This window comes from Myotis brandtii, unplaced genomic scaffold, assembly GCF_000412655.1.
Source record: "Myotis brandtii unplaced genomic scaffold, ASM41265v1 scaffold21, whole genome shotgun sequence".
NCBI lineage: Eukaryota > Metazoa > Chordata > Mammalia > Chiroptera > Vespertilionidae > Myotis > Myotis brandtii.
In genome coordinates this window covers 126,049-150,472 of record NW_005357846.1, presented here as the reverse complement: position 1 = coordinate 150,472, position 24,424 = coordinate 126,049, and the positions used below count along the sequence as shown (strand labels likewise).

Sequence of the window (24,424 nt, the reverse complement as noted above, 5' to 3'; positions counted from 1 at the left end):
CTGCTGTGATGAGGCCTGAGTCAGCCTTCATACTTCTGCTAGGATGTCCTGCCCCAGGCTGTGTGGCTTGAGGACATGGTTACAAAAGGACTTGATTTCCTAGAGAAACACTCTGGAAAAAATATCAGCAGGAGTAAATCTTTTCCTGGCTCCACATGAGAAAAATCCCCTTTTCTTAGACATCTTTTGAAATACAAAAGGATGGAGACTCATTATTTGCCCGCAAGTAATGTTGGAGGAAACTCTCAGAGATTTTAAGTAAATCATATGAAGTTTCACTTTTGTAATGAGATAGTGAGTGTTCTCTCATTCCCAGGTCATATTGAAAGTGATGGAGGCTGTCACTACAGTCTAAGGCAGCGGTTCTCAACCTGTGGGTCGCGACCCCTTTGGCGGTCGAACGACCCTTTCACAGGGGTCGCCTAAGACCATCCTGCATATCAGATATTTACATTACGATTCATAACAGTAGCAACATTACAGTTATGAAGTAGCAACGAAAATAATTTTATGGTTGGGTCACAACATGAGGAACTGTGTTTAAAGGGCCAGAAGGTTGAGAACCACTGGTAAGGGGTCTTAGCCTGGAGTCTGTTAACCTCTACAGGGCCCCATGGATGGATTTGAGGCAGAAAAATATTAGGAACGATGAGGCAAAACTTTTACAAATGTAAATTTTAAAATAAGTAGAATTTTCTTTCAAGAGCAGCATCTCTACCCTCCATAACAGAGAGGAATACAAAAGGGCTAGCTATTTAGGACCCATCACCCAAGTGTGAATATCGATTCAGCTGTAGTTGTGCTGTGATAACTGGAAGAACTCTGCATGGAGACAGCCTCTGGAATGTGATGGAGAAGTTCTTCCAGTTCTCTGCACAGGTTTGCCCCCTTGCCTGGCTATTTTCTTGCATATTTGTGAACAAAAGGACTTCGGAAGAAAATCCTGAACTAACATAAGAGAAAGGAGCACTCCAATGAACAATATTAATATCACTTAGATGAATTCTAACAATATGGAACGAGAAGAGCAGTAATGATGCATAACAACCGCAGAGGCAGCTGGTATTTTTTTGGTTGCCTAGGATCTCCTAAATGTCACATGGGAAAATATTGATATCTAGTGGAAAATGTCATGTGGCTATAGACTGTAGAGTAGTTTATTTTTGCCATCAAGGGAAGATGTGCCCTGAGTTATGTTCAAAGGGTGACCCTAGAGGGGTTTGTCAAGCAGATGTTTCCAGGAACAGTATAATGTATACACTTAATATGGTAGCTAGAAATGGTGACCTGCTGCTTAATGAAGACTCTATTTACAGGTGCTCCATTATTTTCATACTTCTGCCTGCTACCAAAGAAGAGAGAGTCGTCACTAAATGCCAGGGGAAATGCTCATTTTCTTGCCAGCCTCTCCAGGGCACCAAGCAGCCTTAGGGGAGGGAACTGGATCAGGGCCCTGAGGTGTCTCTAGAATTGGGGGCAGGATACCCCACAAAGAATTGATGAAGACCTCCAAAAAGGCAGTTAAGAAAATTTTACTGAAATGCATACACTAAAAGATATCTCGCCCTAGCCGGTTTGGCTCAGTGGATAGAGAGTTGGCCTGCAGACTGAAGGGTCATGGGTTCAATTCTGGTTGAGGGCACGTACCTTGGTTGCAGGCTTGATCCCCAGCCCTGGTTGGGGCACATGCAGGAGGCAACCAATTGATGTGTCTCTCTCACATCGATGTTTCTCTCTTTCTGTCTCTCCCCTGCCTTTCCACTCTCTCTAAAAATCAATGGGAAAATATCCATTGATATTTTTAACAACAACAACAACAAGATATTTTGTTCCTAATGTATAAGTCTTGAAAATGAAAATAATATTAGCAACCATTTAGTGAGGGTTTGATATGCATCAGGAACTTTGCATATATTACTTCATTTAATTATTTAAAAAACAACAACTTATAAAGTAGTTATATTATCCAACTTTGACAAAGGAAGACACTGGGGTCGGGTAATCTGCCACGGTCAGACAGTTACTAGGTGACAGAACAGGAGGAGAACCCAGCCCATTTGGCTTCAGATGCCATGCCCTTACCCACTACCTCAGAGTCCCTACATCCCTTGCTGGCAAGCCCCTCCACTCATTAGGAACAGAAAAAAAAAGCATTCTGATCCTAACAGGAGGGGGGATGGCCATGCTATTGCAGAAAGCTATATTTCTGCATCATTTTTAAATTTTCCACCCAATGAGACCTACGGTATCTTATCTATTCCTCACAAAAACCTTGTAATTTGGTGGACAGACTCCCTATCCTATATAATAAAAGTCTAATATGCTAAGTATCCGGTCATCCGGTCGTCCGTTCAACCAATCAAAGCGTAATATGCTAATGATATACTAAGGCTGCTCAACCACTTGCTATGATGTGCACTGACCACCAGGGGGCAGATGCTCCAACCGATAGGTTGACTTGCTGCTGGGGTCCGGCCAATAGGGACTGAACAAGATGGGTCGGACACGCCCTGGAGCCCTCCCGTGGCCCCTCCCCGGCTGGCCAACCTCCCGCATCTCTCCCCAGCCCTGATCATGCACTGGTGGGGTCCCTTGGCCTGGCCTGCACCCTCTTGCAATCCAGGACCCCTCAGGGGATGTCAGAAAGCCGGTTTTGGCCCGATCCTGCAGGCCAGGCCGAGGGACCCACTGGTGCATGAATTTGTGCATCGAGCCTCTGGTTTTAAAAATAAACTAACTTACCCTAGCCGGTTTGGCTCAGTGGATAGAGCATCAGCCTGAAGACTGAAGGGTCCCAGGTTTGATTCTGGTCCAAGGCATATGCCTGGGTTGCAGGCTCGATCACCAGTTGGGGCCATGCAGGAGGCAGCCGATCAATGAGTCTCTGTCATCATTGATGTTTCTATCTCTCTCTCCCTCTCCCTGCCTCTCTGAAATCAATAAAAATATATTTTAAAAAATATAAATATAAAAATAAACTAGCTCAGAGATGTTAAGTGAGCTGCCCAAAGTCACACAGCTGATAGGCAGACAGGTATAGTAGAAAAAGCTTGCTGAGACTGTCAAGTTTTATTTTACTTACACTATGCTAGGCAGAACTTACCCAACACCAAGAGATGCCCCCCATCCAAAACATCACTTTTTCTAGCACTTCAGTCATTTTTTTTTAATTACAGGGAAAGCATAAGCTCAGATGGATTCTGTGTTTATTGCAAGAGCATTTAGGCTGTGAAGTAAGGGGAGAATCGAAGGGTGATTGCCCTTTGGGGCAGGATGAAAACTCAGCTTCATGCCTTTAACCACAGGGCACTATGTTTGAATTAAACATTGACGTTTATCTGGCTGATGTAGACTTATGTGTGGTCATTGGAACCATGTTGCCAATGGACTGGTTTTAGTCCATCTGTAAGGACAAAGAAGTGGGTGCATCTTGGAAGAAAAGGAAACAAGGTGGGAAGGAATCAGCACTGAATGAGCTCCCGGTTATGTGTCAGAGGCTGTGCACACAGCATCTCATCAAATCCTGACAGCGCTCTGTGAAGGTGCAGATGAATCCCACCTTTACAAAAGGAAGCTGATGTTCATCATTTTCATTTGGTCAAAACCACTTGGCTAATGAGCATCGGGGGCAGGCATGGAACCCAGGCCTGATTATTTGCATTCTATCCCCGCTGCCTTCCTGACACATTACAATGAAGTTCTTTATAATGGGATTTTACCTACCTAACCACTTTTATTTACTTCTCTGATTAGTTTTAATTCATTCTAAACTCACATAACCCCAAACTCTTTTCCATTAAATTCCTACATTCACCTATATTTTCTTAGCTTCTTTTATGTGACAAGCACCACAGTAAGCTCTCTAGAAACAACAGTAAACAAGACAGACACTGTTCTACCCTGATAGAGAGTATACACTAGAACAAACTTTTTTGGTAAGGAATCAGAAAGCTAGTATTTTAGACTTTGCAAGCTGTTATGATCTCTGGTGCAACTGCTCATTTCTGCCATAATAGCATAAAGTAGCTACATAATACATGAATGAATGGGTATGACTGTGTTTCAATAAAGTTTCTTTATAGAAACAGACAGTGGGCCAGATTTGGCTCACAGGAGTTTGCTGACCTCAGCTCTCTAAAGTAACCCCGGAAAGTCATCAAGTAATCAGAAAACATTCTTATAATACTCTAATTGAAAAAATACAGTGAGCTCTGGGTCTATATTGCAGGGACACCTAAGCCAGTTGGAGAGAGATTCAGGATGGCTTCCAGGAGGAATTGGCATTCACAAAACCACCTGAACAATGAGAAGAATTAACCAAATAAAATTTTTCTGGCCCTCTTCCACTTATGTTCTCCTTCAACCACATTTCTAAGGAACAATTCCTTATTTTATAAATATCTGAGTCTTTTTGCTTGTCTCATCCCTTCTTATCAAAATAATTCAAGTCCCCTCCCCTTCCTCCCTCAACAAGTGCATCAACTTTTTCCCTCAGTCTGTCACATTCTAGATTTTACTCCATACATTAGCAGTCTTTTAAAATTTGAACAAAAATAGAAGTTGAACTTAGATAAACTTTATAGTATGTAAATCAGACCTTAAAAGCCTATTGAAAATAAATAAATAAGGCCAGGAGTCCTTACAGGATGACTAAACTTTTAAAAAATATATTTTTTTATTGATTTCAGAGAGGAAGGGCAAGGGAAAGAGAGATAGAGACATTAATGATGAGAGAGAATCATTGATTGGCTGCCTCCTGCACACCCCTTACTGGGGACTGTACCTCCTGCATGCCCAGGAATTGAACCATGACCTCCTGGTTCATAGGTGGACATTCAACCACTGACCCACACCAACCAGGCAGGATGACTAAACTTTGATGAAGCCAGCACAGACCAGGATCTGGAAAAACTTAACTTTATCTCAGTCTCAAAAAGTTATCACAGATTAAGCTTCAAGGAGCTTGAATTCATAGTCCAAAATCAAAAGTACACAATGAGAGAGAGAGGGTTGTAGAAACAACAGATAGCAAAGTGTGACTTGCCAAGTCTTCAGATATTAAAATTATCAGACATAAAGTACAAAAATGTATACTTAATATTTTTTATAGACATAAGAGAGAAGAATGACTTTATCTTTTTTTTTTGAGATTAGAGTGTAGCTTCTCTTGAACAAGAAACAAGGGACCATGAAAAAGACCAAGTAAATTTGAAAAAGAACCCAGTAGACCCTTCTAGAAATTCATTGATAAGTGGATTAGTTATTTGGAAGGGACAGATTAAATAACAGATTAATGGCGCCAAAGAGAGAATGAAAGAACTGGAAGATAGATCCAAATAAAGAAGCAGGGATTAATGCAGATGCACAGGAGACATGGAAGAGATATAAAATGTACTAGAAATATATGATAGAGCAAATGTGGAAGAGGCAGAATTCCAAGAGATCAAGACTGAGATTTTCTAGAATTACTGGACGAATGAATGTAAACTTTTAACCATAAAATAAGAAGCTCATTAACGAGTGAAGAACTCTTTCTTGTTCAATACACTTGGCGAAGTTACAAGGAAGGGATTTTCTACCATTTTTTAGATGTGATTATGTTGTGAGGCAGAGATGGTATATTTATAATATTGCATTGCTTGGGCTTAAGAGGTAGGAAATATTGTGAAAAACATTCTGCCCAGGTTACATTTTCTCCCTATACCAAATTCACTGTGTTTCTGTCCACAAGATTATTTTGCTATTTTTAGTAAAAGCTGGGACACGTTGGAATCTAGGCTTTAGGGTGATGTTGAAATCCGTGGAGCCCCACAGCATCCAATACGGTGTGCAACCACTAGTGATTGCATAAGGAAGGTTGTTGACTGAAATCGACTGATCTCGTCAGCAACAATGGGAGATAAGAAAGCTTACCGAAAGCAACATTTGAAAGTAAATAACCTACCAGTATTTTTCCAGACCTTGAAATAAAATTAGATTTAGCAAAAACCATCTTAATTCAGATGTACCCCAGCTCAATTACAGAAAGGGCTCAGGTTGTAATAAAAATCATCTTAGCTAATATTTGTGGATCATTTTCTATTTGCCAGGCAATGGGCTAAGCATGTAATGAGGAGAAAGCAGAAATTATTTTCTATCTTATTCAACAAATGTTTAGCCTACATAACTAAAAACAAGATGCTTATATTCTCTTTATTCTCTAAATGTATCACTGAATTGTAAGCCTGGCATACTCAGCTATTACCATTGTAATGCCAAAAGGTATTGCAAGATAAATAAAATTAATTCTATTTTATTTTAACTTAGAAAAGTAAACTTCAGACTATAAAAATTTTTTTAAATTGATGAAAAGGTTGGGGTTGTTGAGATGCCTTTTTTTTTTGCTGAATGCAGTAAAAACATATATAAAACAAAACAGTACTATGGAGAAATGGTCAGAAAACTGTTCCTTGGTTTACCAATTTGGTGGGTTGTGCATCTACCAGACACAGCATAGCCTTGGCCTCGGGGCAGCGAGTCTCAGAGTCTAAGGTACACCCGCATTACCAAAACCTTGTGAAAAAGGTAGGCTCCTGAGCCTAACTGGAAGGATTCTGATTTAGCAGGTTTGAGTTGAAGCCCAGAATTTTGCCCTTTTCACAGGCACCACGGGAAAATGTGAGTGGGCGGTCTAGACATCCCTCACAAAATACTTTTTTCGGAGATATAGAACCCCAAGCCCTCCCTTTCCTGTAAACCCTGAGAGCCCTGAACAACTCCCATTTAACCACAGAACTCATCTGATTCACAAGGGTCCAGTTTGATCTGAATCCTGAAGTGGCTCTGATCTGGATCCATGTGTATAGGAACTATCAGAGCCACAAGGATTTCTAAGTGTGAGGTAAACTGCTATTTATTATAACAGCATCTTTAATAACTGATTCAAAAGCATCAAAGAGGAATTCTTTTCATATGCCTCTCTACCCTTCCCCTCCTCTAAAAAGAGAATGGTCTCACCTTCTTATAGTCGTTATGGTAATGAGCCATTTTCTCTTGGCCTTCTACTTCAGATTCAGTCTCAAAAATGAGAAAGACTAGTTTGGGCAAAACAGATATTTCTAACATTTTTTATTTGGCCTGAAGAGTAAGCGGTCGATATGTTTACCTGATTGCATTACAGCCAATTGGACACCAAGGCCTCATTAAAGTACCATGTTGAGTGGCTAAAACCAGGAGGTGGAGAGCATATGTAAACATCTTTGGTAAAATACAACTGAGTTTGCTCTTACTTTGAAACAACCCTTTGAAATACCCTTCAGGAACTGTTTTCTCAAGATAGAGAATATTACAAGTGATAGATCTTAGTTATTACTAAACCATAAGGTGTTGTCATTTCTATTTAATGAGTAAACCACAAACATCATAGAGGGACAATCATGAAGGGGAAAAACATGAAATATATTTAATTCAGCATCTATTTATCAACATGGAATTCCCTTGTCGACTGAACTTTATATTATACAACGTTCACTCCAAAGGGTTAAGTTATGTCCCTTTTTCTCTCTAGAACCTTCTGATGACTTTGCAGACCAGTCAACAATTCAGCACAAAGACATCCGGAGTCACGCTAGTGTGTTGTGACAGAATCACAGGACTATGTGGGATTCGTCCCATTCTGAAAATGCCACGAACAGCAGAGGCAAATGAAAGCAAATGTCAGAGCCAGCACAGCCTGAGAGAGACCTGAAACTCAGACTCCACAATCTATAGGGACAGTTTTCTGCTGTGGCACTGAGCGGCGGTGGTAGATGGAAAATGACAGCAAGTCTTCTAAGAACGACCCTTGCTTTGCTCTTCCTTGGCCTCTTCGGGGTCCTGGAAGCGACAATATCATGCAGAAATGAAGAAGGTGATGCTGTGGATTGGTAGGTAAAAGACATGTAAGGTTTTGTGTATGCAAATAGAAAGCCAGAGTGTAGAGGCAAACTGATTCACTGTGAAGTTCCCCAGGGAGACTTCCACCCGCCTCTCCCTTAAGAAGAGAGGAAATTAAAGTGTGCAAATGGGCCAAATATCCAGATAGGCTTCTGAGTGAGGGAGCTCCCCCCTGAGAAAGAGCTGAGCAGCCCTGTGGGCCTGACCCACTGCTCTCAGCGGGCAAGGCTGTTGGGCACAGGTGTGGGGTAGAGCTGACAGTTTCTCTCGGTTGGCAATTTCCTTTCATTGCATTGTGGCTTTGCTAACAGAACCCTTCCAGCATCCTTTTAGAGACTGACAAAGGAGAGAAGTCCAATTACTTTCTTTCTGACGCTGGAGCTTACGCTTCTCGTTATGACAATGAGGAAGAGGACACGATCGTACACAGTCCTGTTTGGTTCGCCTCACTTATTAGGCAGCACAAGCAGCTATTGGAGTTGCGGGTAGGTCAGTGGCCTCTTGAGCAATATCAAAGAGACTAAACACAGCTTTGCATCATGGTCATGGATTCCTCTAAAGCTTTGATCACTTTCTCACTCTTTAATTAGGGTATTTTAGTTTGCCACTGTGGTTGGCGTCAAGCATTGTGTAAACTTCAGGCTGGAGAATGCAGGCACATTCACTCAGCCTCTCAGCAAACAGTTACTAAGGTCAGAGCAGGCCCTGTGCTGAGCTTTGAATATACAAATATAAACAAAACATATTTGCCCTAATGAGCTCATAGTTATGTGGGAAGGGCATAGATGGCTCATTGAGGAGCGTAGAGCCCACAGGTTTCTCTGAGTAAGTAGTTTTTTGAAGTAAGTTTTAAGAACAAATATAAGTTAGGAAAACAAGGGAAATGCAAGGGCTTCTCAGGCCAATGAAGGAGCAATGAGAAGGTCCAGAGGCAAAAAAAAAAAACAAGGGGGAAAGTTTGAAAGCAGTTCAATATTGCTGACTCATACGGAGAAGGTGAGGAGATGGTAGGAGGTGAGTTTAGGGAGATAGGTGAAGAGCTTCATGTGCTGAGCCCCACAGAGTCTGAACTTGACTTTGAACGGGCTACTAAAGGACTTCAGGCGGAGATGTGATGTGGCCAGATTCTTATTTTAGAAAGCCCGCTAGCAGTACTGTGACAGCTGGACAGCTGGGGATCAGTCGCAGTGATGGCGAACCTATGACATGCGTGTCAGAGGTGACACGTGAACTCATTTTTTTGGTTGATTTTTCTTTGTTAAATGGCATTTAAATATATAAAATAAATATCAAAAATATAAGTCTTTGTTTTACTATGGTTGCAAATATCAAAATATTTCTATATGTGACAAGGCACCAGAGTTAAGTTAGGGTTTTTCAAAATGCTGACACGCCGAGCTCAAAAGGTTCGCCATCACTGGTCTAGAGTCATGAGGACCAATAGGACCTTTGCAGTATTACACATGAGAAGAGGAATAGACACAACTTAGAGAAGTGGTCATGGAAACAGAGAGGAGGGGACACTCTGAGAAGACTTAGAAATGGATGGCTGAAGGTCATAGGAGAAAGGGAGAAGTTAAAAAAGACTTGCAGGTTGCTGGCTTCTGTGACTGCGGGAATGTGTTCCCTAGCAGCGGGGGATGAGGAGATTTGGAGCAAAATATCACAAACTTGGTTTCAAAAATATAATGATGAGCATCTCTGGAACAGTCTTGCATTTAGATTTATCTGACCTCAGCATAGAGATCAGGGCTAGAAATTGATTTAGGGAATCATCAACATGTAATTGGAGGTGCTCACCCAGGAAATATATGTAAAAGCACTAGTTCTCAACTGCTGTGCCATGGCAAATGGATAGTTTACACACCCTTCACTCGGGGGAGGGGGAAGAGGGGGAGGCATCAAATTGTTATAAATATTTAAAATTTTTTCTTGCTCTAACTAAATGGACTTATTACTTAGCAATGTCAGTCAGAGGGAATGCTGAGCTGAGCAGACGGTGAGACAGTCTAAAGCTGCTACAGCTTACTTAAGTCAGCACCAAAGAATAATTTTCTTGCTTCCTGCCACATGTGAGGAGCTTGCCCTGAAAGTAAGAAAGCATGGTCAGGGCAGGAAAAAATTTACTTAGAAGCCTAAGATGAAAGAAAACCAAGTAAATAGTGAGAAGCTTTTATGGGCAGTTGAGACACTGTTGTGGGGTAATAGTAAATTCATGACAACGTTTGCTTTACTGTGAGTGTTGGAGGATTAGATGTGGGGTTTGTACCATTAGGGAGTATTTGGCTGGACCAGGATGATTTTGCCCTCAGGAGACGTTCAACAATGTCTGCAGACAATTTTTATTGGCACAACTGGGGAGTACTAATGGCATCTAATTGGTGGCAACCTGGGATGCTACCATGCATTGGACAGTCCTCCACCACAAGGAATGATCAGGCTCAAAATGTGAATAGAGCACATTGAGAAACCCAGAGCTAGATGATCCAAACATGCCCACATGCTACATTGGCCCAACCACCTCTCCTCCCCAAAGGAGATATACAAACAGGAGACAGTAGTGAAGGAAAGCATGGTGCCTACTTAATTAACTGGTATTACTCCACCTTTAACTCTCACAGTAAGTTGTAGAAGCTTTAGACTGTCTCACTGTCTGCTCAGCTCAAGTTAACTTGGCCCTGAACTCTCAATGGAGAGCATTCTTATAACCTGAACTGAAGAATGTGGCTTAGGCCAGAGGCTCAGGGGAGCCTCCACCTACCTGAAAGCCCAAACCCAAATCTCAGACCCAGGCAGCCAGTCACAAAGGTGAGCATCCAAGAACTTAGGGCAGAAGAGAAAAAGCACATCAAAGACGTCTCCAGTCCAGGCCTGGGCCTTGGCCTTCTCCCCAGTGTGGCAAAATGGACTGTGGAAATGACAGAGAGAGGCACTCTCAATACTCCAGGACTATCACTGTAGGAATCCCACCACCAGGCCGGTTAATGTCTTAGAATATGTCCAGTCAGATTCACATTTCCTTCTCTGGAAACAAGCAAGAATAAGGGTAGGAGCCCATAGAGCATTGGCCTGCAGACTGAAGGGTCCCGGGTTCAATTCTACTCAGGAGCACATGCTCTGGTTGTGGGTTCAATCCCCAGTAGGGGGCACGCAGGATGCAACTGATCAATGATTCTCCCTCATCACTGATGTTTCTATCTCTCCCTCTCCATTCCTCTCTGAATGCAATAAAAACTATATTTTAAAAAAGAAAAGAATAAGGGTAGGGAAAAAGGCTGAGGGCTTGAGCATATTCCTTTCCTAACACTCAGAGGCCTTTGTGAAATATAAGTGAAATGATGTATTTAAGTGATTAACACTGTGGCTGCCATCAGGGAAGCAGCCAATATATGTCAGTCATTCATAATTATTGCCTTTGCTAGGTTTACCTTTTATAAATTACCTAAAAGGCAAAATGAGGAAAGTAGAAGGACTGGGTTAGAGTACCTGTACCTGGACTCTACAACCAGAAGCTGGAGGAAGAGCAAGCAGCTAATGAACAGCACCAGGAGCGTTTTGGGAAGGACATTAGAACAGCTGTATGAAGCCTATGCCTCCAAGGTATGTGATAGTTATTCATTTAAATCATATAAAAATGCATAAAACAGAATCCAAAGCTTCCAAAAGATTTTAACTGCTCAGCCACCCAACCCTCAACCCTTGCACCTTGATTCACAATCTGAATCAATCTGAGCAAAACCTCAGGGAATATGTCATTGGGCTCTACAGCAGCGATTTTCAACCGCTGTGCCATGTCAGGCGCACTGGGGCGCCGCAAGAATTTTTAAAACATGCAATACCTGACTAGTTAGTCAGGGGCACTGACCTCTTTTTCCTTAGATTATCAAATCAAAAATGACAACTGCTAAGACAACAATAGCCATCTTGTGTGCATGAGTCAAAATTATACCTATTTTTTGTCAGATTGGCAAAAAATATATTTTTTGGTGTGCCGCAGAATTTTAGTAGTTTATATGTGCCATGAGATGGAAAAGGTTGAAAATCGCTGCTCTGCAGTAATGCCAAATTGTTGATACATTCAGCACCATGTGCAATGGTATCACTGGGCAAGGTGTGAACTAATTAAATAGCAAAGTCTTCTGGCTGCCAAATTCATTGCTTGCTATCTCATTCCTCTAATGGAACTATGGAGAAGAACCCGCTCCTGGAACAATGCAATGCAGATCTTTGATCAATGTGGCATTAGTTATGGAGTTGTTTAAGCCACGAATGGGGGTGACCTACTATGTATGTAAGGGGTCACCCAGTCTTCTTTTCATTAATCTTTTTCAAAATGGTAGGTTGAGGGCTAGACGCTTGTTCAAGACCCTAGATCTAAGTTGCCTGAATGGAGATTAAACCTGCTATCTGAACTTCATCAGGCGATGAGCTAACCAGCAAAAGAGACGTGAGGTAAGTAGGCTGCTGGCTCAACCTGGGCAGTTTCCCAGTGTCCCTGGCACCATCTGCGGTTCAGTGACAAGATACTGCTTTCCATCAGGGGTGACAAGTAAAATCAAACAATAATCAATATCCAATTACACTCAGGTATGCATTTGCTAACAAACAACTTACAGAGAAGTAAATACATAAAATGACTCCGCACTTACAATGTTCTGGGCTTTTCCACACATTAACTAATTAATCCCCCAGCAGTACTATTAGACTCTGACACTGCTGTGCATGTGAATCTGAGTATTTATTCAAAATGTGCAGAGGGCTGTCACTGTGTTTGCTAATGTTCATTTTTCTCACTTGCCATTAAGACCAGCCTTCAGAGCCAAGTTTCAAAGTCAAAACTTATTTGTAAGCTGTTTGAGCACCTGTGATGTGCCAGGCACTGCTCTAGGTGCTTTACAAAGAATATTTTATCTCAGCAACAACTCCGTTTTGAATAGATTATTATGTAAAGTCAAAATCGCCCGCGGCTGCTTCTGCTTTCCAAGGCTGGGGCTGAAGGCCCGGAACACAACTCAGCAGCGATAAAATACACACATTGTTCCCTTCCAGTCTTAGAGACTGAATGGGGGTGGGGGAGGGGGATTGGGGGAGTGGAGGCAGCAGCATTGAGCCTCTCTCAGCAACCTTAGTTGGAGTAGAAGGTTCTCAGTTTGGCAGAATATAATAATGATATTTGGAGGCTCAAAAGTAGCTCCAGTGCCTAGGAGGGCAAGAGAGCTAAACTACTCTGCAATATTGAAAAAGGGGTAGATGGGAGCTAGGAATTAAAAAGTAAAAGAAACATGGAGGAAAATTGGGGGCAGGTCAGCATGATCATGTACAACTATTCAATGTTCATACCTTCATGAAAACCTGCTCATACACAATGCCTTGAGTGATGGTTCTAGGGAAGAAATTACAGTAAAGGGGCTGATTTCCAGGTCTGATTGGCGTGGAACCAAAAGAAGAATGACAATAGTGGGTGATATCCAGGTAAGATTGGGTGCTTTTTGGAAACTGGAACTATGTGACCGTGAGAACATAATTCCCCACCCTTTGACCTGGAGTTGAACTTCTGAGAGTAAAATGCAAGGCCAGACCAACTGGTTTTAAATCTCACATGTGAAGGTGACCTAAACCAATATCTGGATTACATTTAAAATTGTTTCTCTTCTTTTGCCTCTGTAAACAAGAATCTTCCATACACCTTCCTAATAACACCAAATGACGTTGCTGTTGTCTGTACCTGTCTGTCTATATTCCGGCTAGCCTGGAGGCAGAGACCTGACCCTTCTTGTTCAACATCCACTAGTCAAAATAAGACTCAACATATGTGTTAAAGGAATAAAGCTGTCCAAAGGCACATGCTTACATCTGCCTATTCTTAAGTCCATGATCTTTCCAGAGAGCCGCTATTCCAACTACAGCTACAATCCCTATAACCTTAGCTAGTTGTTCAAACCTGGTTAGAATAATACATGTCATCGTATTATAAAGAACACATTTCCTCATTGAATCTTTCCAGAGCCCCTCCACATTGCACCCCAAAGGCACCTCTGCCCTCATTACCACATTTGCTGCAGGCTTAACGAAGAACTGTCAGAGGTCTCCAGAGAAGGATGCAAATGCCAATGGTAGCTATGGTCAACTGTGGAAAATGAGGGTGAGAAAACAGCTTACCGCCCTGATGTTTCTAACTACAGTAGCCAAGAATGCTATGCAGATTATACTGCACAATTTTTTACAAATGTTTTTAGATTACATCAGATAATTAAGCAGCTATAAGAGATTCAGTTATTGACTTTTTTTTTCCAAAGAGAAAAGCAAAGGCCTTTCTTAAGGAAATGGATTGTCCTTTTCTGCTTTTAATTGTCACAGATTTTTAAAAATATCAACATTATTGGATTCAATAAAGATCACTACTTCATGACACAAATGAAATGAAACCACACAGAGCAAATAGAAGTAAGTTTCTAAAACATGACACTGAGATACTCTCAAAATAGTAGCTTAATTTTGGAGAATTTATTAGTATTTTGGGTTACCAGAGGAAGCCCAATACCACACCTTCAGTCTCACCACTTTTTCTAAGCAGGAAAATACCAATTTAGGAAGATGAAACGATAGCGAAAGGGACCGAAGGAAAATCCTCTCTAGTCAGTGAGGTAGAGGAGCCAAGAATGAGAAATCCTGATTCAACACAGCACAGCGACCAAGCAGCAGAGCACAAAGCAGGCAGAAGAAATCAGATCCTGACAGCCTGTTCTGCATCGTGCCTATACTATCAATGGGAGAATCCCTGGTGTAATCCTTAACGACTGGTTGTTCCTACTTCATTTCCTGAACAAATACTTAACTACTTTTTTATTATACACTGGTTGTCAAATCAGAAGCATAGATCCAAAACAACCAAGGGAAATAGAAATGTAATCCTCACACACATCACAACGCATAGGGCTCCTGCCAAACAGGACAAAGCCATGCCTGGGTGTGAATGGACTTTCTGGCCCTGGTCTTGTAGGTCCCAGAATTCAGACTGATGGGGAAGCTGCCCATTAGGAGAATGGGTAATTTCTCATGCGTATTAATGAAAGCTCTGCATTGCAGGCTAGGTAGCTGGTAGAAATGTTGTGAGCATTTGTAAGTGAAAGATTTACACCATTGTAACCCTAACATGTTCCTGCAGAATAACAACACCGCCTATCTAATGTACAATGACGGAGTCCCTAAATCTGAGAATTACAGCAGAAAATATGGACACTCCAAAGGTATGACAAAGGCTCTTAGTTACTCTTTCTTACTGAAAGTCAACATTTTCTTAAACATCTTGTCTTCAATATTCTTATATTTCACACTAAAAAGAGAGCTTTTATTTTTTAATGCTTTATTTTAAGTTATCAAAATGTGATTTCTCTATCACAAGTTATAATTACATAATTTCCTTTTCACAAATGCCTTTCTCTTAACATATTTTTAGATATATGCTTTATAACAGAAATTCATGTACTGACTACTGGGAAAACTAGCCTATATGATAAAAAGCTAATATGCAAATGGTCATCATGCTGTCACGCTGGGGCCGGGGGACCTGAGGCTGCACCCCCCGCCCTGTGGGGCTTGATGGGGGTGGGGCCAGCTGGGTCTGGGTCTCACGCGATTTCGAGGTGCACATAGGTGGGTGGGGACTTGACTCTGGGTCCCGTGGCGCGCACCAGACTCTGATGGGAGGGAGATTTTCATATACATTTTACTAATTTTCTTTCATCTCTAACACTTCTATTATAGAGAAAAGGCAAATAGCAATATTAAAATATTTCCTCTAATTAATTCCCACTTAATGTGCACAAATTTCATGCACCAGGCCACTAGTATATATACATGTATGTGTGTCTCAGTGTGTATACCCACACATTTTAGTCAGGTTTATTAAGTTATAATTTACATAGAGTAAAACTTACTCTTCTTAGTGTTTAGTTGCCTTTGAACATTTGCTTTTAAATGTTTATTTATAAATTTAAAAATTTTATTTTAATTAGTTTTTACATTATAGTAGTTTTTGTTATATATTGTTATTACATATTATAGTAATTTTTATTATAGTAACTTTTAGTATTTTTCTATTTATAAGCTATGCATCTGCACATGTACATGCATTTTAGAAAAATTCAAAATGCCAATAAACAGAAAAATCTGTCATCTTAATACACATTAGATAATCACAATGTTTTCTAAATTTTTCTAGCAAGCATATTTTTTAATTTTTTAAATATATTTTTATTGTTGATAGTATTATAGATATCTGCCATTTTCTCCTCCTTTACCCCCCTTCTCCCAGCCCCTACCCACCCCTCACAGGTCTTCACCACCTTATTTATCAGACATATTTTAAATCATTTTTATAAAACTATCATTACACCCTAACCGATTTGGCTCAGTGGATAGAGCATTGGCCTGCGAACTGAAGGGTCCCAGGTTCGATTCTGGTCAAGGGCATTACCTTGGTTGTGGGCACATCCCCAGGGGGGGCGTGCAAGAGGCAGCTGATCGATGTTTCTCTCTCATCGATGTTTCTAACTCTCTATCCCTCTCCCTTCCTCTCTGTAAAAAATCAATAAAATATTTTTTAAAAAATAAATAAATAACGAAAACTATCATTACAACTAGTTTTCAGCCTTTTTTCAACTTAATATATTATGAATAACTTTTCATGGCAGCAAGTATTCAGAAGGTTCCAAACCCAAATGTCTTCAGGAACAAGCAAGAGATGTCAGCAAGTTAAGTGGGTGGAACAAGCAAGGTAACTGCCCTTGGTCTAAAAGGGCAGTTACTACTTAGCATGTCTTATCAGAATGCAATTTTTCCGAGGATGTTGAAAATTAGCATTTGTGGGAAATCTCCCCAGTGTGTAAATGTTGGCAATTAATTCAAAGTTTTAAAAATACTCTGCAAGCATAATAATATGGATCTGTGGGCTAGTTTTGCCCTGTGGGCTGCCAGTTTGCAACCTCTGATTAAGAATATAATTTGTAATGGCTGTCAAATGTCATGAGCATTGAATGCTTTTGATTTAGCCAAGTTGCCCTCCTATTTGCATGGAACCCAACAATTTTTATAATATGCCACATTCTCCAACTTCTCACCAACAACCTCTCACCACCACTCTCATCCACTCTCTTAGCTGCTACAGGGATTTGGTTTTTGGGGGGGGGGGGGGGGGGGGGGAGGAGAGTGACTGGAAAAGGATTGGGACTTAATGTCAAGTGGAGGAGTTCTCTTTGCCAGCAGGTGTCTTGACATCCTGTGGCATTCATACCAGGAGGTTAAGATTTCAGCCAAATAGCACACTCATCTGAGCAGATGATAGGCCCTGAAAGTTATCCAGCTCAGATAAGCAACAGAATTTTGAACATTTTCTATTCATACACAGATATTGATTCTATATGCATTGAGAGAACAATATTGTGCTTTCTTAAGTGTGTTTTTGAAAGAGAAAGAACTGGCAGGTATTTGGTTTCCACTTAAAAAAAAGGCAAACGTGAATGACTTTTATGTTTGCATGGTCATATACAAACCAGAAAGTCTTGTTAGCATACCAAAACTACCCTAATCTATATATATAAAAACCCAGCAACCATTACAGCGGAACGACCAGAACGACTGGTGGCTATGATATGCACTGTGGCTGACAACCAGCCTGATCCAGGCCAGATCACCCCAACACCCCAATCAGGGTGGGGCCAGCCAGCCAACTGCCTTGTTGGCAGAAATTTGGGGTCCAGGAACCTTGGTGGTGCTCGGTCTTGGGCAGCTGCAAGGGCAAAGCTCTCCTTTGGCAGAAGTGGACCCAGGATGAGGGAGCCAGAGTTGGGGATGGGGTGGGGAGGCTTTCCCGGTGGGTGGCCACAGCAGTCTCTGTGGGCTGTGCACAGCACCCAGGCATCTGGCCCCAGTTGGAGCTGTGGTAGGAATAGGGGCTGCGGGGCACAGGGGGCAGTGGCACACAGGAGCCAGGAGGCGTGAGGCCCGACCTGGGCTCTTACCCTGCCCACTGGGCCCAGCAGCACCAGCAGATGAGCCATGGTGTTCAGCAAGGTGCTGGGCGGCTCACCAGAGGGGAAGCGAGCCAGGAGGCAAGGTCCGGCGCCAGCCAGAGCCCCGAGCACTGTGGGCGGGGTCAGAGATGGAAACCCTGGCAGAGTGGGCAGGGCTGCAGCCCAAAGCCTTTTCAGCCTTGGCCTTGGAATTCTGCGGGCAACACATGTACTGGCTACCAGCGCGTCAGAGGTCAGCCCTGCTTCAAGAGAGAGGACATGGTGGAAAGTGGCAAGGCTACAGGAGGGATAGGAAATGTTGTGGCCATCTCCAGGAAACACAGCTGCCACGGTCTTCAGTAACTATGAACAGATAATCTTTGGTCTCCATTCTACAGAAGAGGAAGCTGAGACTCAAAGAAGGGAGCCTTCCGCAACACCTCACCCACTTCTCATACCTGACCCTGTACAGCATTGTTTTCATTGAAAATAGAGGATCCAAAATGTTTTAAGATCTTTGCTATTTTAGGCAGTAAAGAATTTAGCGCAGGGAATTGGTGCTTGGGAAATCATCAGAAAGCTGGAGGAGCAGGTATTAGGCTGGGCCCCCACACAACTGAATTCTAGGACACTCTGGCACAGCTGTGACCCGGGGATCAGGAAACTGCTGCCCTCGCAAGTGCCCTCCAGCTCCCACAAAACAGGTCACTGGGCACTGCCTCTGCCACAACTGCCTGTGCACAGCCTGGATTCCACTGCAGAAAACCTCCACATCTCTGCAAACATGATCACCAGCAGCAAACATCCCAAACTGCAGGACGATGCCTCTTCCTCACTTTTGCCTTCAAAATATTGTGCAAGCACATCCAATCGGCAGAAACAAATTCATATCCAGAAACCTAGCTGCAAAGGAGTTTGGGCAATTTCAGACTTTTGTCTAGGAGTGAGATCTTGCCAATGTACCTCATGTGCCTGGTATTGATAAAAATGGGGCCCGGCTGGTGAGGCTCAGTGGTTGAGCATGGATCTATGAACCAGGAGGTTACGATATGATACCCAGTCAGGTTTCAGGCTTGATCCTCAGTAGGGGCGTGTAAGAGGCAGCTGATCAATGATTCTCATCATTGATGTTTCTATCTATCTCTCCTTCTCCCTTCCTCTGAAATCAATAAATATTTTTTTAAATGGGGTCATGCTGTATATATGTGTTATAATGAGTTTTTCACTTCATAGATCACTAATGTCTTTCCTGTTAAAACCATACTTATAGAATATTATTTATCATTCATTTTAATTGATCTCAGAAAGAAGAAGAGAGAGAGAGAGAAACATTGTTCCGTTGTTTCCTGCACTCACTGGACTGGGTATTGAATCTGCAACCTGGGCATGTGCCCTGACTGGCAATCAATCCACCACTTTCTGGTGTGTGGGACCATGCCATGCCGGTAATCTGACCCCAAATTCTAGCCTCCAGAACTGTGAGAAAAATACATTTCTGTTCTTTAGGCCACACAAATTTATGATATTTCGTTATGGCTGTCTGAGCTGACTAATCCTATATAATAAAAGCCCAGTGACTGAATAGCAGAATGACCGAATGACCAGAACAACTGCAGCCCCTCACCCTGGCCGGCCCCGCCCCTGATCAGTCCCCATCAGAGTGGGCCGACTGGACCCCACCAGTGCACGAATTCATGCACCAGGCCTCTAGTATATTTATAAACACAGAAATAGTCATAGATACCTGTTAGACTGGGTTCTTTTTGCCATGTCACAAGATGATGAAAATTCCTTTTCTTCTTTGCTGGCTTTCATGTTATTTGGCTCTAGAGATTTTTATAAACACAATTAACTGAAATGCTTCAGCATGGTTTTCCTTTTTTTCTCTTTGATTCTTTTTTTTTCTGGTTTGTGGAATTGGGTGATTCTTCTGCAAATATATGATCACTAGTTCCTTACAACAAATTAGTGCAAGTACATTTCTTCATTTGATATTTTCTCTTTCAACTCTGCTTTTTAGCCAGCTTTTGAAAATAACTTAGCTGCTTAGCAGTGAAGACATATCTAAAGCTTGCCAGGTAACTATATAGTTTAACAAGGTCAAATTCCAATTTAGCAAATTTGCATTCTGTCAAAACAAATTTTCTCTGTGGTTTCAAGAAGAAATTCCTTTAACTCTTCAAGGGATGGCTGCCCTGGGCCCCCTTTTGTGGTGGCTTATTATCAGAAATGGGGCAATTGTGCCTGAATTGGTTTTAAAATCTTTGAAAAAAATAGCTTGTGATTATTGGCCTAATAAAATATTAGCCTGAAGTATAAATGGGCTTAAATGTTGTAACTTTGAACTCTATTTGAAAAAGGAGATTTGCTTTTCTAATGTATCTGTATTAACTATATCTTTGGTAGGTTTACTGCTGTGGAACAGAGTCCAGGGGTTCTGGCTGATTCATTCTATTCCCCAGTTTCCTCCAATCCCTGAAGAAGGCTATGATTATCCACCCACAGGGAGACGAAATGGACAAACTGGCATCTGTGTAACTTTCAAGTATAACCAGTATGAAGCCATAGGTAACATTAGTGTGTGCAAAAAGAAATGGCAATGTTGAAGAAGGGGCAATATTAATGTACTAGAGGCCTGGTGCATGAAATTCATGCATGGGTAGGGTCCCTAGGCCTGGCCGACAATCAAGGCCAATCAGGGCCTTCCAGATGCCGGCCGGGACCTTCCTTCATTCTGCGCTGCCCCCTGGTGGTCACCGCACATCATAGTGAGTGATAGAACTCCTGAGGGGACACTTTGCACATAGCCTGAGGGGACACTTTGCACATAGCCTTTTATATATATAGATTTGGGCTATATGAATAAATTGGTCACTTCATTTGTTTCTCTATTCATAGATCTTCTGAAACCTACATTCTAATATTGGCTTTGCCATGGTGAGACCTGGGGAGGGCTCATTTACTAGAGCTTGGTTTCTTGGGTCCTTCCATGAATTCTATGAACTTGATCAGAGATAGTAGTTGCAAATGTCTATAGTGGCCAAACAGGTAACAGAAATGGGTGAAAGAGGTGAATGTTGCATGGGCAGTGGGTATAGTGACAAACTGGGGTGCTGACTCTCCCCAGTTTATAGCCTCTGATGCCAGATTGCCTGGGTTTACATAGCAACTCCATCAGTTACAAGCTTTATAACTATGGGCATGTGACATGAATTGTCCATTAATTCACCTATAAAATGAGGATCATGATAAATGAACTTACCTAATAATAAGATTGCTATGAAGACTAATTAGTAAATCCATGTAAAATTTATAAAACAATGTCTACAAAGTAGGAAATGCTGAATAGATGTCAATTATCTTAACTCAAAAGTTATTTGAAAGCTATTGGCTTAAAGAAGGGAATACTTTTGTTCTGTTTTTTAATTCACAAAAGATCTATAATATAACAAGACTTCCATTTGTATCTTAATTCTCAGATTTTCTTGATCATTTTTTTTTTCAGACTCTCAGCTCTTGATCTGCAACCCAAACATTTATAGCTGTTCCATCCCGGCTACGTTTCAGCAGGAGCTTGTTCACATGCCCCAGCTGTGTGCCAGGTCCAGCTCTTCAGAGACCCCTGCCCGGCACCTGGCCACACTTAAGTCAGCCCAGGGACAAAACTTCCTCCATTTTGCAAAGTCTGATTCTTTTATTGACGGTATGAAAGACCATCATCAAACAATATGCTATATAACTCTGCTGTTGAACTCATTTGGGATTGTGTAAAGGAAATATTATGATTATTCAGGGGAAAAGAAGTACAAAAGGGGGTAAAAGAACATTTTCAGACACAAGTATCATCTTAGTAATAATGATAATAACTTTTATTTGCATATACTTTAGCATTTACAAAATGTTCTTCCATCCACTATCTCAATTATGTTGTTATTATTGTATCTGTGACATCCACATATCAGAGATGAATGATGATTTTCATTCCTGAGGATATTTTCAGATACTTATCTAATCTAATAAAAGAGAAAATGCAAATTGACCACACCTCCGCTACACCCACCAGCCACGCCCACCAGCCAATCAAGACCAAATATGCAAATTAACCCAACTAAGATGGCGGTGGCCACAGAGCTGGAGTGAGCAGGCCTGAGGGGACACTTTGCACATAGCCTTTTATATATATAGATTTGGGCTATATGAATAAATTGGTCACTTCATTTGTTTCTCTATTCATAGATCTTCTGAAACCTACATTCTAATATTGGCTTTGCCATGGTGAGACCTGGGGAGGGCTCATTTACTAGAGCTTGGTTTCTTGGGTCCTTCCATGAATTCTATGAACTTGATCAGAGATAGTAGTTGCAAATGTCTATAGTGGCCAAACAGGTAACAGAAATGGGTGAAAGAGGTGAATGTTGCATGGGCAGTGGGTATAGTGACAAACTGGGGTGCTGACTCTCCCCAGTTTCTCTCAAAGTAGAGAGAGAGAGAGAGAGAGAGAGACTGCTTTTTAAATATGGTTTCAAGATTTAAAAAAAAAAAAGTGCAGATCTCATGTTGCCTGTAGCCTGCCAATCTGACCCATCTGAGTCCCCAGATGATCTTCCTTTAAGGCCTCAAGCTCAAATGGTCCAATTAGTTGGCTTTGGAAAACTATAATAGACAAGGAGTAGGAGAAGGAACACCATTTTACCAATCACTTTTTACTGAGGTGGCTGCTACTAGTAAATAGCGGCAAAGAGTGACTTGCCTCTAGATAAAAGGCTTAGAAATATTTTCATCCAGTTTTCATCTTATGACAAGGATTTCTGAGCCAAATCAAACCCCAGTCTAATTAGTGGAGCTCATGTAATCATTATACAGCCAAATAACATAAAGCTTAGGTGTGCACATCATGAGTTGATCATTCCTGAAGCTGGAGATTGGAACATGGGCTCTCTCTCTCTCTCTCTCTCTCTCTCAGCCAATCAAGACCAAATATGCAAATTAACCCAACTAAGATGGCGGTGGCCACAGAGCTGGAGTGAGCAGGAAGCTTAGGTTGCCCCCAGCAATGGAGGAAGCCAAGCTTCCCGCCTGCCCTGCTGGCCCTGACCTCCGCTCAAGGCTACAAAGTTTCAATTATAGAAGATAAATAAATCCCAGATACCTGCTTCCAGCCTGGGACTGTGGTCAGCCTGAAAATGGCCCTCCGCCCCTCACCCAAGCTGGCCAGGCACCCCAGTAGGGCCCCCCACCCTGAAGGGGCTGTGGCCAGCCTGAAAAGAGCCCTCAGCCCCTCACCCAGACTGGCCAAACCCCCATGGGGCGAGGGTCCCTGCTGGGGGGCTTGGCCAGCCTGCAAACAGCCATCAGCCCCTCACCCAGGCTGGCCAGGCACCCCAGTGGGGACCCCCACCTTGAAGGGGGTGTGGCCAGCCTGAAAACGGCCTCTAGTCCTATATAATAAAAGGTTAATATGCAAATCGAATGAACAGCGGAATGACTGGTCGCATGATGCACACTGACCACCAGAGGGCAGACACTTAATGCAGGAGCTTCCCCCTGGTGGTCAGTGTGCTCCCACAGGGGGAGCACAGCTGTGGTGGTGGGAGCCTCTTCCACCTCCGCCACAGTGCTAAGGATGCCCGACTGCTGGCTTAGGCCTGCTCCCTGTGGGAAGCGGGCCTAAGCCATCAGTCGGACATCCCCCAAGGGGTCCTGGACTGCCAGAGGGCGCAGGCCGGGCTGAGGGACCCCCTGAGTGCACGAATTTCATGCATCAGGCCTGCAGTCTAAGTATAAATACTAACCTAACTATCTTTCTCCTTATAAACTCTAGACATTTTTGCAGCCTGGATGGCTCAACAGTTGAAGACACACTTGCTTACCGAAACCTGGCAGCGAAAGAGACAAGAGCTTCCTTCAAACTGCTCCCTTCCTTACCATGTCTACAATGTCAAAGCAATTAAGATATCTGGACAATCTTATTTCAGTTCTTATCAGGATCATGCTAAGTGGTGTATTTCCCAAAAGGGCACCAAAAATCGCTGGACATGTATTGGAGACCTAAATCGCAGCCCATATCAAGCCTTCAGAAGTGGAGGATTCATTTGTACCCAGAATCAGCATATTTACCAAGCATTTCAAGGTTTAGTTTTGTATTATGAGAACTGTAACTAAACTTGATGAATGGACATATGTACTATTAATTTCAACATTGACAATGGATCTTCTCCCATTAGATTCCTTCTGTATATATTAAAGCCTGTGAATGTACTTAAAAATCCACATATTGTCAAGCAAACACTTTTCTCCACATATTGTCAAGCAAAATACTTTATCTTCTAACTAGAGGCCCTGTGCATGAAATTCTTGCACTGGGGGTGGGGGGATCACTCAGCCCGGCCTGTGCCCTTTCGCAGTCCAGGACATCTCTCTTGCAGTCTGGGACCCCTCGCTCCTTGCTGCCCACCTGCTCGCTGCTCCTAACTTCTTGGCTCACTGCTCCTTAGCACTGA

At 42.3% G+C, this 24,424-nt stretch overlaps 2 protein-coding genes across 3 annotated transcripts in view; one reads left to right on the top strand and one right to left on the bottom strand.

The window, feature by feature from the left end:
• Positions 1 to 7,087, bottom strand: part of LOC102244414 (uricase) — a 31,192-nt gene extending 24,105 nt beyond the window's left edge. Inside the window, exon 1 of the mRNA XM_005865697.1 lies at positions 6,997 to 7,087. Coding sequence (XP_005865759.1) covers positions 6,997 to 7,026 — 30 coding nt within the window. The 5' untranslated portion in view covers positions 7,027 to 7,087. The remainder of the gene's footprint in view (positions 1 to 6,996) is intronic.
• A 394-nt stretch (positions 7,088 to 7,481) lies between these two features.
• Positions 7,482 to 24,194, top strand: DNASE2B (deoxyribonuclease II beta). Of its 2 annotated transcripts, XM_005865690.2 has the most exons (7): positions 7,485 to 7,904; positions 11,337 to 11,514; positions 13,919 to 14,056; positions 15,080 to 15,161; positions 20,331 to 20,492; positions 21,430 to 21,627; positions 23,746 to 24,194. In XM_005865690.2, the coding sequence occupies exons 1-7, from the start codon at positions 7,795 to 7,797 to the stop codon at positions 24,084 to 24,086; spliced, it is 1,209 nt and encodes a 402-aa protein (XP_005865752.1). In that variant the 5' UTR covers positions 7,485 to 7,794; the 3' UTR covers positions 24,087 to 24,194. The 2 variants fall into 2 exon arrangements, with proteins under 2 accessions (XP_005865753.1, XP_005865752.1); XM_005865691.2 differs by lacking the exon at positions 13,919 to 14,056 and having other exon boundaries at positions 7,482 to 7,904.
• The last annotated feature ends 230 nt before the right edge of the window (positions 24,195 to 24,424 follow it).

Coding starts and splice junctions, on each gene's coding strand:
- DNASE2B (XM_005865690.2), top strand. CDS start 7,795: ATGACAGCAAGTCTTCTAAGAACGACCCTTGCTTTGCTCTTCCTTGGC. Junction 14,057..15,079: donor GTCAACTGTGGAAAATGAGG/GTGAGAAAACAG, acceptor ATGTTCCTGCAG/AATAACAACACCGCCTATCT. Junction 15,162..20,330: donor AAAATATGGACACTCCAAAG/GTATGACAAAGG, acceptor TATCTTTGGTAG/GTTTACTGCTGTGGAACAGA.